General features: G+C 37.6%; 1 protein-coding gene across 2 annotated transcripts in view; it reads right to left on the bottom strand.

Annotated features, from left to right (window-relative positions):
* The window catches only part of SMARCA1 (SWI/SNF related, matrix associated, actin dependent regulator of chromatin, subfamily a, member 1), a 56,658-nt gene that overhangs the window by 35,606 nt on the left and 6,892 nt on the right, over window positions 1-14,160 (bottom strand). Inside the window, exons 2-10 of one of the 2 annotated variants that reach the window (XM_032228130.1) lie at window positions 11,029-11,093; window positions 9,799-9,965; window positions 8,302-8,402; window positions 8,112-8,212; window positions 6,902-7,081; window positions 5,917-6,072; window positions 4,764-4,895; window positions 3,712-3,780; window positions 2,230-2,339 (exon numbers count right to left, since the gene is read on the bottom strand). In XM_032228130.1, the coding sequence (XP_032084021.1) occupies window positions 2,230-2,339; window positions 3,712-3,780; window positions 4,764-4,895; window positions 5,917-6,072; window positions 6,902-7,081; window positions 8,112-8,212; window positions 8,302-8,402; window positions 9,799-9,965; window positions 11,029-11,058 (1,046 nt within the window). In that variant the 5' untranslated portion in view covers window positions 11,059-11,093. The remainder of the gene's footprint in view (window positions 1-2,229; window positions 2,340-3,711; window positions 3,781-4,763; window positions 4,896-5,916; window positions 6,073-6,901; window positions 7,082-8,111; window positions 8,213-8,301; window positions 8,403-9,798; window positions 9,966-11,028; window positions 11,094-14,160) is intronic. The other variant, XM_032228129.1, reaches the window with a different exon arrangement.

Genomic DNA, 14,160 nt, shown 5'->3' with positions numbered 1-14,160 from the left:
TTAAAGTTGCAAAACCTGATGGAAAAATGGAAGATACTCAGCAAATAGAAGATATTCAGCAAATGGAAAAAGTGGAGACTGGAGTCCTAAAAACCCAGGGGGAAAAATGAACAAGGAGGCAAGATAACCGTGGATATTGACAGTGAACTGAGTGTGGTTGGAGATGGAAAGAGTGGAACAAGGAAAGGGACGATAGATGGAAAGGTGCTTTACTACAGATTTCAAGGTATAGAAGAAGAAAAAAGAGAAGAATGGATGGACTTAAGGAGAGAAATTTTGACAAAAGCACTACTGATAACTAAATATAAACTGATTAAGGAAGCTGATGGAGGGTTCGAGATTTTTACAAGATATGTAATAAGCAACAAGTTGCGAAGAGAAGTCCAAACAAATTTGATTAAGGAAATAACCAGAAGACTAATTCCACAAATGGCAAAAGAAATAGGACTAAACTATTACTGGAAAGGCACAGGTTGAGATATGAAAATTATTATTATTAATAAAACACTAGTTAAATTTAGTTAAAATTAGAGCATTATGTTAAAAATGTAGTGATAATGATTAAGTTAGGTAAATAATTGATAATGATAACAATGTATACATATGTATTGGTTTGATAAGAGGAAATTTGGTATAAATTTTAAATGGTGAAAAAGGGGGGAAATTAAGTTAAACATAGTCAAACTACTGTTAAATAAATGACTGATAATGATAACAATGTAATAATTTGTATTGACATGATAAAAGGGAAAATTGGATATAAATTGTAAACAATGATTAAGAAAAGAGGCCTAAACATTTTGTTAAAATTAGAGCATTATGTTAAAAATGTAGTGTTAATGGATAAAGTTAGAAAATAATTGATAATGATAACAATGTATGTATAGGTATTGGTTTGATAAGAGGAAATTTGGTAAAAAATTTAAATGGTGAAAAAAAGGGGGGGAAAGTAAGTTAAACTTAGTCAAACTATCGTTAAATAAATGACTGATAATGATAATAAAGTAATAATTTGTATTGACAGGATAAAAGGGAAATTGGATATAAATTGTAAACAATGATTAAGAAGAGGTCTAGAAATTGTGTTATTAAACATAATTAATTTTTATTTTGAATGTGTTATAAAGGTATAATGTGGTTGGAGATATTGTAAATAGATAAAGGAATGCCACTATGTGGTTTTCTTTTAAATTTTGGAATGTTTGTAATAAAGGGACGTTAAACAACTATAGTCATATGAAGGATGAGGTATGATGATAGCAATATATATAAATATATATAATGTAAAATATATAATTTGATATGAATCAGAGGTGATGACTGTGGAAGGGATGCACAAAAGTTCTTCGTAACCAATTGACACACTTTCTACAATCTATAATGGAAGATGATTTTGTTTGTCTTTATTAAAAAATATATATAAAAAAAGAAATAAGCACATTAAAGGCAGGGCAGTCAGGTGTATTAAGATCAAAACTTTGGTTCTCCCCCTTCTCAAGTCAAATTCTTGCCTTCGGTTTCCTTGAATACTGAGCAACAACAGTAAAACTTCTTTTTTTAAAAATAAAATCTATTCTCCTCCATTCCCAACTTATTGGCATTATAAGTCTCAGAATTCCAGAAGAAAAAAGAGCCAACACATCTTGTTGGGGAATACTAATCTAGTGATAATAATAACTTGGATTTTCAGCATTTATTTAGCCACGTGCAAATAGGCGACAGTATAAATTTCCTAAAATAAATAAATGAATGTCAAATGTTTGGTGTAGGAGAGAAATGTAATATAGATTAATACTGTATTATCATCCCAGACTAAAGTGAAAAGTGGAGCAGTGGTGGGATTCAAAATGTTTTACTACCAGTTCTGTGTGCGTGGCTTGGTGGGCGTGGCTTGGTGGGCGTGACAGGGGAAGGTTACTGCAAAATCCCCATTCCCTCCCAATCAGCTGGGACTGATTGGGAGGGAATGAGAATAGATGGGGGCGGGGGCCAGTCAGAGGTGGTACTTACCGGTTCTCTGAACTATTCAAAATTTCCGCCATCAATTCTCCAGAACTGGTCAGAACCTGCTGAATACCACCTCTGAAGTGGAGAAAAGAACTATAGCTTAAGCTAAAATAGTTTACTTAAAAAATTTCCAATCCACATAGAAAAATATAAAAGAAGTATTAAGGACAGCTTAAAAGAGCTTCTGGGACATTCTCCTGGTATAAGATTTTTAAAAATTACCATTCCCTCTGCATTTTGCTGAGGCCCAGATAAATTTTTACTTCTTTTTTAGGAGGCAAGCTTTTTTCCACTTCAGCTTTTATGCGCCGTAGCAGAAATGGCTTCAAAACCTGAAAAAAAAAACAAAAGAAGCACATGGAACATTTTAGTGACATCCCAGATTTTTCAAACATTTCTCCCTATATAGGTAGTCCTCAGTGTATGACAACTGGGGCTGGAATTGTTGTGCTGTGGTCATAGATCAAGGCACTATGTGACTCAATTTTATGACTGTTTTTACACTGCTTGTAAAGAAAAGCACTACGGTCATTAAGCAATCCAATGAACATTATGTGAATCCATTCTCTGGAATGGGCGTATTTGCTGGAAACTGGGAAGAATGCCACAAATTGTCATCAAATAACTGCGGGATGTTGCAACTGGTCGTAAATGTGAGCCAGTTGCCAAAACACAATCATGTGACCATGGGGGGGGGGGTGCAGAGCAGCAGTCATAACTTCGAGAACAACTTTGTAAGTAGATTTAAGTCTGTTTTTAACTCTGAACAGTTGTTAAACAATTGGTTGTTAGCCAAGGACTACTACAAAACTTCTGCCATCTACCTTAAGTACCAGACTACATTGCCCATAATCCCCAGGTTTACTGATATGGGAATTGTGTAAACTCCTTTCATTTTTAATTGAGAAAATGGAATGCTTTGCTTTTAAAAAAAGGAAATATATTCCTCCAAAAGCCATGCTGGGAAGACACAAACCAATACATTCTATAGATGCTGCAATGCTACATTATGAGCAGTGGTGGCGCAGTGGTTAGAATGCAGTACTGCAGGCTACTTCTGCTGACTGCCAGCAGTTCGACAGTTCGATTCTCACTGGCTCAAGATTGACTCAGCCTTACATCCTTCGAAAGTCGGTAAAATGAGAACCCAGATTGTGGGTGGCAATAGGCTGACTCTGTAAACAGTTTAGAGAGGGCTGTAAAGTACTGTGAAGCGGTATATAAATCTAAGTGCTATTGGTATTACTCTAGATCAATGCTTTTCAACCCGTGGTATGTGTACCTGGCAGGTACTATGCGTACCCCAAGTTGAAAAGCACTGTAAAGCACTATAGACAGATTTGAAAGTTATTTGTTTTAAAATGTGCATTTCTGAAAAACTATAAGCAGGTCAGATGGCCCCTGCCCTTTGTAATAAATATTTACCAATTTAAAGAATCCTCCCAAACATATACAAAACAGGAGGAGAGTGGGACATCAGATATCAATAAAAAAGCAATAAATTAGAAATGTATGCACATTTGTCAACTGAAGTCCTTTATAAAAAAAATCTTCACCAAAAGTGATGTGAGATGAGTTTATATTTGAACACCCTAATGGTTGCAATGAAAGTCACACCAGGTCTCAACCATGCACTGCTGAGTCTGTGATGATGCATGGAAGCTGGGCCAGTAAACTTCTATCAAGAAATACCACCATACTTACCGCATGGAGTCTTTCCACAAGTTTTTGATCACCAAGACAATTTTTAGTATCAAACCACGAGTCAAAATCCTGCAGATGTAAAAAAAATGCATTTTACTATTATGTTTGTAATTTCATGTTTTCTCAGTGCTTAAGTTAGCTCAAGTAGAAATTTCTGATAAATCAATCAATAAATCTATCTCAACACCTACTTCGGTCCTACTATCGCAGCACTATTAAGAGTGTCCTGACATACAGCATATTCTTGCATGATATGGGAGCAGCTCTGCAGCAGACAAAAAAGCTCTACAGAGAATCATTAAAACTGCCCAGAATATCATTGGGCTCCAGCTACCAGCCCTGGACGCCATCTTCGCATCTCGCTGTTTGAGGAAGTTGCATAGCATTTTCAGAGACTCCTCCCATCCTGCTTACCATCTTTTTAGACTGTTGCCTTCTGGCAGAAGATACAGAACAATTAAAACTAGGACCAAACATCTGAATGCCTTTTGTCCCAGAGCTATAATTGCACTCAACAATGAACTAAAGGGCCACCATCAGTGAACTATTGGACAGCACTACTTCGTCTGTTGTGTGGATGCTTGGGTGGTTTAGGGGCGGGGAATTTTTTGGTGGGTGGGTGGGTGTTTGGGGTTTGTTATGTGTGTTGGGCCTGGTCTCTGGGTGTTACGTGCATTTTGTTGTATGTGTATACTGTGTATTTACATACGACAATAAAGTAAAGTAAATTATAGGACATAAAAAAAGAAAAATCCACTTGGCTTGGAAATCAATATGTCCAAGTTGAATTCTTCCATCCTATACTATGTAAAACATACTTTTGCTCTGAAATCATGGTTGTGCCACAAATATACATCGCCAACAGTAGTTAGAAAAAGGGAGGAACCTAAACAATTGTAAGGTTAGGGTACAAGTATACTTTGCTATATGTAAATGCAAGCCATTGTAGTAAAATTTAAAACCAATGGTGGTGATATAAAGTTAAAAACTAGTTCGGTATAAAACATATAATTTATGTAATTGAAAGACTTCAATGTCAAACCCAGTCTCACCTCTGCAGAATTAAAGACATCTGGTAAAAGGAAATTAAGCAATGCCCACAGTTCATGAAGATTATTTTGTAAAGGAGTTCCTGTTAAGAGCAAGCGATTTGTTGTCTTGAATTCACGGACAATCTCTGATAGCTAACCAAAAAAAAAAAAAAAATGAAAAGGTTTTGTTGCCAATATAGTCCAAAGATACATTTTTATAAATACTAACTCTGAGATTTGGAAAACAAAACTCTGGTCTATTATGATTTCTTAAAATGCTCTTGCAGACAAATTGAATACATTGGGTGAAATCTTACTCTAAAATATATGTGCCAGAGAGAATTTTATAAAACAATATCACATACCCCACATCAAAAAGCCATAAAGACTTTCAAAAGTGTTCATCCAACTAGGATGAACTCCAGATCATTCTAACTCAGAAGAAATCTTGAGCCTATACAAATAGGTACCCTGTTTCCCTGAAAATACCCCCTTCCCTCAAGATAATAAGCCCAATCGGGCTTTTGAGTGCATGCTCTAAAATAAGCCCTCCCTCGAAAATAAGCCCTCCCCTAAAATATTGCAACACAGCAGCAGCCATGAGGTGACCACGCTCGCCGCCTCCTGCACTTCAAAAATGCAGAAAAAGGCTTCCCCAAAAATAAGGCCAAACGCTTATTTTGGAGGTCAAAAGAAAATAAGACTTTGTCTTATTTTCTGGGAAACATGGTAAGTTTTCCATTATCAAGGATGACTCTTCCAGAGTTTTTGCTACTTTATGCACAAGGTTGCAGTCTCTGGAAGGTTTATGGCATCCTTGAATTCACAGTCAACAGAAAGCAGGGTTAGATCAAAAGGACCACCCAATTGTTCAAAACCTCTGAAAGTCGCAACTGAACACAGACTGGTGGTGGGCAAAAATTCTTAACTAAGAGGTAACCCAACTTGTGAAGTTTCTTCTATGAACTCTCCAGGGTCCTGAAATCATAAAGACTCAGCTCTGTTCATCTGATTCTATTCCTCCTTAGCTACCATTTCACTGATTGGATTCCTCAACCAATTCAAGCAAGTTGAAAGTTTTATATACCAAAACGGTTTCTCTTTCTCCCCCAAAAAAGTTACCTTCCCTCCAAGTATTGTTCTTCAGTGATTACCAAAGAAAATTAAAACTTACCTTGGATTTTTCATTTTTTATCCGATGAGCTTCATCAATCACCAGATACCTCCAGTTAAATTTTTTGAAAACCGACTTTTCTTTAATGACCATTTCATAGGACGTCACACACACATCCCACTCTCCGGGCATCATAACATCACGGATGAAAGCAGCCTGTATGAAGAACACAAAACAAACTCTCCAATAGAATAGCTTACAGTGTTACAACAGCAGCCATCTAGCAATGCCATTTCAGAGAAAACAGGCAGCAAGAAGAAACAGAAATATGAACTTTTAGAATTATTAACACATTTAGATCAATTACATTGATAAAGAGTTATTAAATAATATAAAAAGTGCATTCCTGCCTGCGTGGGGGAAAGGGGGATGTCTGTTCTTCAAAGGATACTGGTAGTGATGTTAAAGCAAAACTTTTCCCTCTTAAAACAGAAGAAACAGTTTCTTCCTAGCAAACAGTAGACTTAACCTTTGAATAGCATGCTTGTACTTGGAACAGTGGATGAATCCAAAGCAAAATATGTAATTTACACCTGAATAAAGCTGAGGATAGCGAGTATTACTATCAAGCCATACATATTAAAAATTACATGCTGGTCTTAATATCTGCAACGCCCAAGAGTTGCACCAAAGATTTCAGAGAGAGACAACACTGGGACTTCACTTTGCATGTCTACTTTAATGCTATTCATAAAGTCTTTCTTTTTAAAAAGTTTAATCTGCAATATTTTTACAATAATCAATGAATCATTTTATACTCCGAAACAGTGTTTCTCCACCTTGGCAACTTTAAGACATATGGATTTCAACTCCCAGAATTCCCCAGCCAGCATGCTGGCTAGAGAATTCTGGGAATCAAAGTCCACATAAACTTCTAGCTACTGAGGTTCAGAAACTGTGGAAGTTGCAAATAAAGAATTGTGGGAACATTACATTCTGACTCGCAGAGCAAATCACCAGCAGACTGAGTAAAAGTGACACTTACTCTGGCATCCTTGTCTCCAATAAGGCAAACTGCTCGTAATGATGGAACCCAACGTTTAAATTCATTCATCCAGTTATGCAAAGTTGATTTGGGCACCAGAACCATATGTGGACCAGGAATGTTTCGATAATGCTTCAGATAGCCCAGCAATGCAATTGTCTGTAAAGTCTTTCCTAGACCCTACGAGAGTTTTAAAAAACAGTATTTAAATGTTACACATCTCTTTTTAACAGCTCTGAAATAATCCCCATCCATAATCATGCATAAAGGAAGCCTACGATCACGGTATGATCTATGGAGTCAAAATCGGCCATAATTTCAATATATTGCGATATACAAATTACTATTCTGATTAGCATTTGTTTCCAGACAATAAAATAACTTCTGGAGAACGATCCTCTGTAATTCATAAGAAATATTAGGCAGAATGAAATGTTTAATTACAATTCACTCTGAGCCACACTGCCACTGAATATTTTAGTTGTGGCTCGTATTATTGTTATGCATTATGTATTCCTTCCTTCGCTTTATATTCATGACTCCTTGGGATGTCTGCTGTTTGGTTAAATTTTTGCATGCAAAAAATGATACTCTGCATTAAAATATAATGCTACAGTCACGATCACCCAACACTCCCACTATCTTTTTTTTTAAAGAGAGGGGGGGATGGGACCTACAAAATATAATAGCAAAGGGCACAAAAGACATAAAAAGGCTGCTAGAACCACAAAAATGTACATCTTGCCTGCTTTGCTATATAGTTTGTTGGAAATCATAAAAAGAATGCGGAAAACAACCCATGAGCTAATAAATGCCAGACCTATTACAATGGGGTATGAAATTAGAAGGAGTTTGGTGGTAACTTTTCTGCCTAAACATGTTTTGTTAGGCAATATGTAGATTGGGTAGGTCGATGTAGGATTTAAATTTAGGGTCTAATCACTCTATGCCTCTGATAAAGTGAGTTGCAGCGCGCAAATACCTTTTAATAAAGTGTGTTATTCATAAAAGTTGGTCCTAGATAACTCCTGATTTTTTGGCATCATAAAGAAATGTGTCTCCTCCCATACCGGGGTATGAAAAAGTGCTCACTGTTTTATTAAATCTTTTTAAGAGCTTGGAGTCTTGACAAGAAAACTAACAAACTTACAGCTCTTGGGGTTTTTCCCCCCTGATCTAAAACCACATCCACAAAGGTGAGTTTCTTTACCATTTCATCTGCCAAGATGCCATTTACGCCATTTTCATACAAGGAGATCATCCAGTTTAATCCCCTAACTTGATAGTCCCGCAATGTTCCTCCTTTAACATCTGCAGAAACATAAAGTGTCCCTTTGTTATTCTGTAATTAAGCTGAGGTATCTATGCAAGCAGATGCAATGACCAATTGGTACACTCACAAGAAGGAGATTCCTCAAATCGGATACACACGTTGGAGGTTTTCCGGCTCTCCGAAAGAAGTTCCTCGTCTTCCTCTTGTTCTGTCCTCCTGTGGCGATAGCTAAAAAAAGAAAACCCAACACATGTACAGAATTCTGCTTTGGGGACAAATTCCTTGTGTGTCTAACCATACTTGGCCAAATAAGTTGTTGTGTTATGTTCTGTTGTTCTGCTCGATGTCAGAGCTGGTTCATTATATATTGTTAACCCCCTGCATTACTCTTGTTACAGAACACGCTTCTCTTATGAGGGGAGGCTGCCTGTCAGACCTGGAAGCGGTCTTTTACCTTTTGGACTTCAGGCCTGCCACATTTTCTACTGTGGGAAAATGGGAGGGGGGATTATAGTGTGTATGAGTGATGTGAAGCCATAACAACATTCTTTCTCAGAAAGTCAAGGTCGCTTTGTCCCTGCATCTGGACAGATGTGGTGGCAATGAGTGATTGGACCATGTGATGGACATGTGGGTGCTGGGCAGGGGCTTGAACTTTCACTTGGGTGGGGAAAACCTGGAAGCTTTCAGATTCGGCTTTTCCCAGATGTGCCAATATGACATCTCTAATAAAATGGAACTTTGAGGAAACTCAAGCCTCAGAATTTTCTTTTGTTGGGGGTGTTACTTGGAACCCTGACATTCTAATGTTTTGTTCTGTTCTGTTCTGTTCCATTCCGTTCTTATGCCTGTGCCTAGTCTGTTCTGTCCCGTTCCATTCTATTCTGTTCCATTCCCTCTTCATGTCACCCATGTCCCATACCAACTTAATTGTTATTACATTTCCAACTGTTTGTCACCTGAAATACAAGGACTGGGCTGGATGTAAACATCTCTTGAGACTGAGGTCAGTCCTTCTCATTCACACAGTTAGTCCTAGACTTACAGCACTTCGTTTAGGGATCAGTTGCGCTGAAAAATGTGACATGACCAGTTTTCACACTTATGACCATGGCAGCCTCATGGCCACGTGATCAGACACTTGGCAACTGGCTCATATTTATGACGGCTGCAGTGTTCCACCTTTTGCGACCTTCTGATCAGCCAGGTCAATGGGGAAGCCAGATTCACTTAACAACCTTATTGCTAACTTAACGACTTCGGAGATTCACTTAACCACGGTGGCAAGAAAGGTAGTCAAATGGGGCAAAATTCACTTAACAACTATCTCACTTAGCAACAGAGATGTTGGACTCAATTGTGTTTGTAAGTCGAGGGCTTCCTGTATGAAACAAACAAAATGTTAAAAAGTTCTGATATTTATGTAGTTGCTTAACAAGCACATCTCAATTACATTAAAATGACCAAATATCTTTACAATCTCCATAATCTTTTGAGCACCCCTACTAATGTTTGGAAATTGAAAGCTGAAAAATTTGACACACTCTATGCATATAACAATATGTTTTAAGATACAAATATCACTTCAAAGCAACTTCAAAAATAGTTTTAAAACAATGCATACTCTCCTGCCGAAAGCAAGCTCTGCTTTTCGTCCTTCTTTACCCGTGGTCGTCCCAGTTTCACTTTGAGGGGAGAGGTTGGTGATTTCTGGGCTGCAGGTTGGATAAAGTGGGCAAAAAGTTCGGTCTGCTTTAGCAGGAATTCAAATCGTTTGGCTCGGTCGGTTTTCTACAGCCCACACAAGAAAAGCAAAATAAGATAAGGTGTGAATTAAGATAGCAATCTTGAGCTCATACATTGGGGAAAGAGGATGTTTGACTCTTCCCAATTAAAATTACAATCTCTTCCAAACTTCTTCAGTGCAAACTATGAAGAATGAAGAATGAGTTTGGTAAAAGACTTAGGAGTCCAATTCAACATAGAGATTAGGAAAAATATGCAGGCAGAGAGTAAGTGCCTTGATTGCTCCTTCTAGCCCAACTGTTATTTCTCACGAAGGAAGAGTCTAAAATATAGACGATGATCCCAAAAAGATAACCAAGATTGGAATCTCCACCCAGCTCACAAGCACTCTGTAAGCATTTTTATTTATAACTCTCTTTCTAACCTGGAATCAACCCGGATATATTTAACTTCGATATCTACAAAGGAAGAATAGCTAGTAGCCATACATAGTGAAGGTGATGTGATTTTAATCCAAGATCCCTGGAAGGTACAGAGGCTCTAATGCACCTTTCGTTCATGACAAAGACTGCTAAAACAGGCACGGATTAAATTTTGACTGAATGATTAGGACAACCTGGGCATCACATTAAATGGAATAACTATGGTAATATTGATTCCTGACAATCTAAACGAGGAACCTGTTCAGTAATTCCAAGGGCTGTGGAAAGGGGGCAGCTCTGGAGCTCTGCAAATATCCTGAACTGATCAAATTGCAAGGATATTCTGATTTAAGGACAATCATGCTGATTACTAATGTCTCCTCCTTGCCTCACTAGAACATTTTTATGCAAGAATTGTGGAGCATTGTCTAACAAAACACTTGCAATATGGTGAAGTTTCAGAACAATAAATCAGAACCATAACTTTGTAAAAGAACTTAAAGCAGCGCAGAATAAAAATAGCTATATTATTCAATATGAGTGTTGCACATACTGTATCCTATATCATCCAGATTTAATGAATATGAGATTTCCAAGTTTAAAACACAGCTCTGATATTTACAGCAAAATATTAAGCCTGGATCCAGACTAAATCAATAATCATACATACACATACTTACTCTTACCTGGGGAAAATTCAACAACTCAGGATCCATTTTCAGTAAAATGTATATTACACTTGATCCAAATTCTAAACAACAGAATTTATTTAATTATCATTTAATCATGATAATTTATTATTTTAATTTCAAACATTAGTCTGGATCAAAACCAATATTTCAGAAACACTGCTTATGTGGTTGGACTATAGAACTATGAAATTAAATAAATATTGCAGACAATATACAATTTTACCACATGAGGGCAACATAATCCACCACTTTTTCATGAATCCCCTAGGAAAAAAACACAATTTTACATATACATAATTTGTGTATTCTTCTAAACTTTATATGCAGCCTGTTCGGTTCAAAATGTTCAAAAATATCTGATTATTCACTATTTGGATAGAATAGAGCTGGAAGGGACCTTGGAGGTCTTCTAGTCCAGCCCCCTGCTCAAGCAGGAGAACCTATACCATCTCAGACAAGTGACTGTCCAGTCTCTTCTTTAAAATATCTATTTACTTGTTACAAGTATTTAAGAATGAGGTTCAAAGCTAATTGCAGTAACTTCCAAACATAAAATTAACTGTAAGGTGCAGCAAACATAACCCAATCTTAGTATTTATAATACTAGTTGAATTCAATGGGAGTTTAGTCCCCAAAAATTACATATGGCCTTTTTAGGGAATCAGAAATTCTTCCTAAACTCCACCTAACATTTGATAATGAAGAATAATTTATATATTGGCTCCTTGTTCATATTTTAATTCTTTTTAAAAATTGATTTGGTTTCGATGTCTAGGGTAAAAAATGCAAGCTTACTGTACTTGTTACATGCCCCACTTGAAATCTGGCTTTTAGTGAGGTTTTTGTCAAAAGAGCCTGAATGAGTAGCTAAAGTTGTTTTCTTGTAATAGCTATTTTCCATAATATCTATAACCTTCAGTTTTTATTGCTACTTAGCACGGTTCATTTCAAGTTGGCCTGGACAGGCAGATGGGCAACATATAAGAAATAAACAAGGCTTTTTCCCCTGCAACAAATCTATGCAATGAAAATGGAATTGTTTCAATTTATAATTCATTCTACATGAACGGTTTCCATGGGGGTTGCCTATCTCTGTTTTAAGGACTTCCATTTTGGCAGGATCCAATCTGGGTCGGTCAGCAGGACCAGAAGTTTAGTCTTCCAAGCTTTGGGACTCGTACTGGAGCCCATCTTCTCTAGCAGAATGTGCGCTTCCATGTTCCCTGAGGATGGGCTCCAGCACGAGTCCCAAAGCTCAGAAGACTAAACCTCTGGTCCTGGTGACCAAAGCAGATTGGATCTTGCAACGTTATCTTGGCACATGTATATTTGCCTTCACTTCCATTTTTATTTGAAAATCTTTTTGATTTTCTTCTGTCCTTTACCAAGTAACATTCCAGCAATTAGGAACAGCCATTAATCTCAAATATAAAACCACTGAGGTTCAAGAAACAATGCCCAGAAATATAGCTTGAACCCGTTCGACAATAAAGCCACTGGACTAGCAGGTTCAGCTATTTTATCCACCCCACACACTTTTCATAGAAGTTTAAGAATTTTGTCCTAAACAAAATATGGCAGCTGAAGTTTTCATGTTCTCCAAACTCATAGGAATTAACACACCCCGGTAATACAATACAGGGAATAAAAGTTCAGATTATGATCTTAAGTCTGAATGCAGAATTCTGAGATCTGGTTACTTTTGTGCTCTTACCTTTCAACTAACAGAAAGAATAACAAAAAACAACCCAGGGATTGGAAGTATTCACACACTGTAGTAATCACCATGCTATTACTATATTGTGTGATTGTTTTATTACCTTTGAATATTGTATCTTATTCAAAAATATGCTTCATATAAATTTATAAACTCAGTGCTATATAAAGAAAGATAATAGGAAAGCAATGGAAGATACTCTACCTCTAATAGATATTTAGAAGAAGCATTTCAGAGGTGCAGCTTTTCTAACATGTCATGCCAAATTTATTTATAAATCACTAATGTATCAATGAAGGATGTGCCCTTGCGAACCTGGGTTTTTTTAACTTATTAAAGCGATGCTGTTATTATATCTTATGTGTCTTTTAGCCTAGAGGCTCCGTGTTTCATATATAGATTTTATGGCTGGCTGCACTACATTACTATTGCTTTTATTCTATGGTTGTACTGCAGCAAGAAAAAAAGGGCCATAATACTTACTGCTACCTCAAGACACAAAACACTAAAACTGATTTTCCCAAGCTACTCATCGAGAAAAAGATTTTATTCTTAAGCTGTAGAGAAAAAACCTTCCAGAACCAAATGACATAAACTCGGTCAGGAAATGCCGCCCCAACTCTAAAATATTAGCCTTTGGCACCAAAAGTTTAAAATCAAACCTTAATTATGTGTTGCAAGACTAACAGTAACTGGCTGTTGGAGGCCAGGAGGGACATCAAGTTGTAAATCAACCTACAGTTAACTTTTTCAAGCAGGGAAACAAATGGACACTTTAAAAAAAAGAACCAAGAGTCCTAACCTCGTGATGACAAACATATGGCACGCGTGTGAGAAGTGACACACACAGGCATCTCTCCAGGCACATGAGCCATCGCCTGCTGCTCTTCAGGGTTCTGGTGTGCCAGCCAGCTGGTCTTCACATGCACGGGAGCCCCAGAAATCAGAAGAGCAGCGACTCAGTACACATGTGCGTGCCAGGAAAATAATCTTCTGGTTTCCAGCACATGCATGTGCATGGCCAGCTAGTCTTTGTGTATGCATGCGCACCAGAAACCAGAAGACCAGGTGGCCAGTGCACATGCATGCACCGGAAGCCAGAAGATCATCTTCCCGGAGTGCGTATGCGCACCAGGCGGCTGCTATTCTGGTTTCCTGCACGCAGGCATGTGCTCTCATTTTGGCACTCGGTGCCGAAAAGGTTCACCACAACACTGCCCTAACCCATCAAAAACAACAACCTGATTTCCACCAAGGCAGTTTAATGCCCTGTGTCCTCCTCAGTTTGTATAAATGGCCACCGTGGGAGCTCTCCCTGACAAGCATGGTTAAGCCTGAGGCTATAAAAGGTCTTGTGTACACAGCAAGCAGGTGCTTCCAGAGTAGGAGTAGACAACATCTGAGTAACA

The sequence above is a fragment of the Thamnophis elegans genome, chromosome 12 (assembly GCF_009769535.1).
Source record: "Thamnophis elegans isolate rThaEle1 chromosome 12, rThaEle1.pri, whole genome shotgun sequence".
Classification (NCBI taxonomy): Eukaryota; Metazoa; Chordata; class Lepidosauria; order Squamata; family Colubridae; genus Thamnophis; species Thamnophis elegans.
Note: the sequence above shows the minus strand (reverse complement) of the source record. Positions and strands in the feature narration are given on the sequence as shown.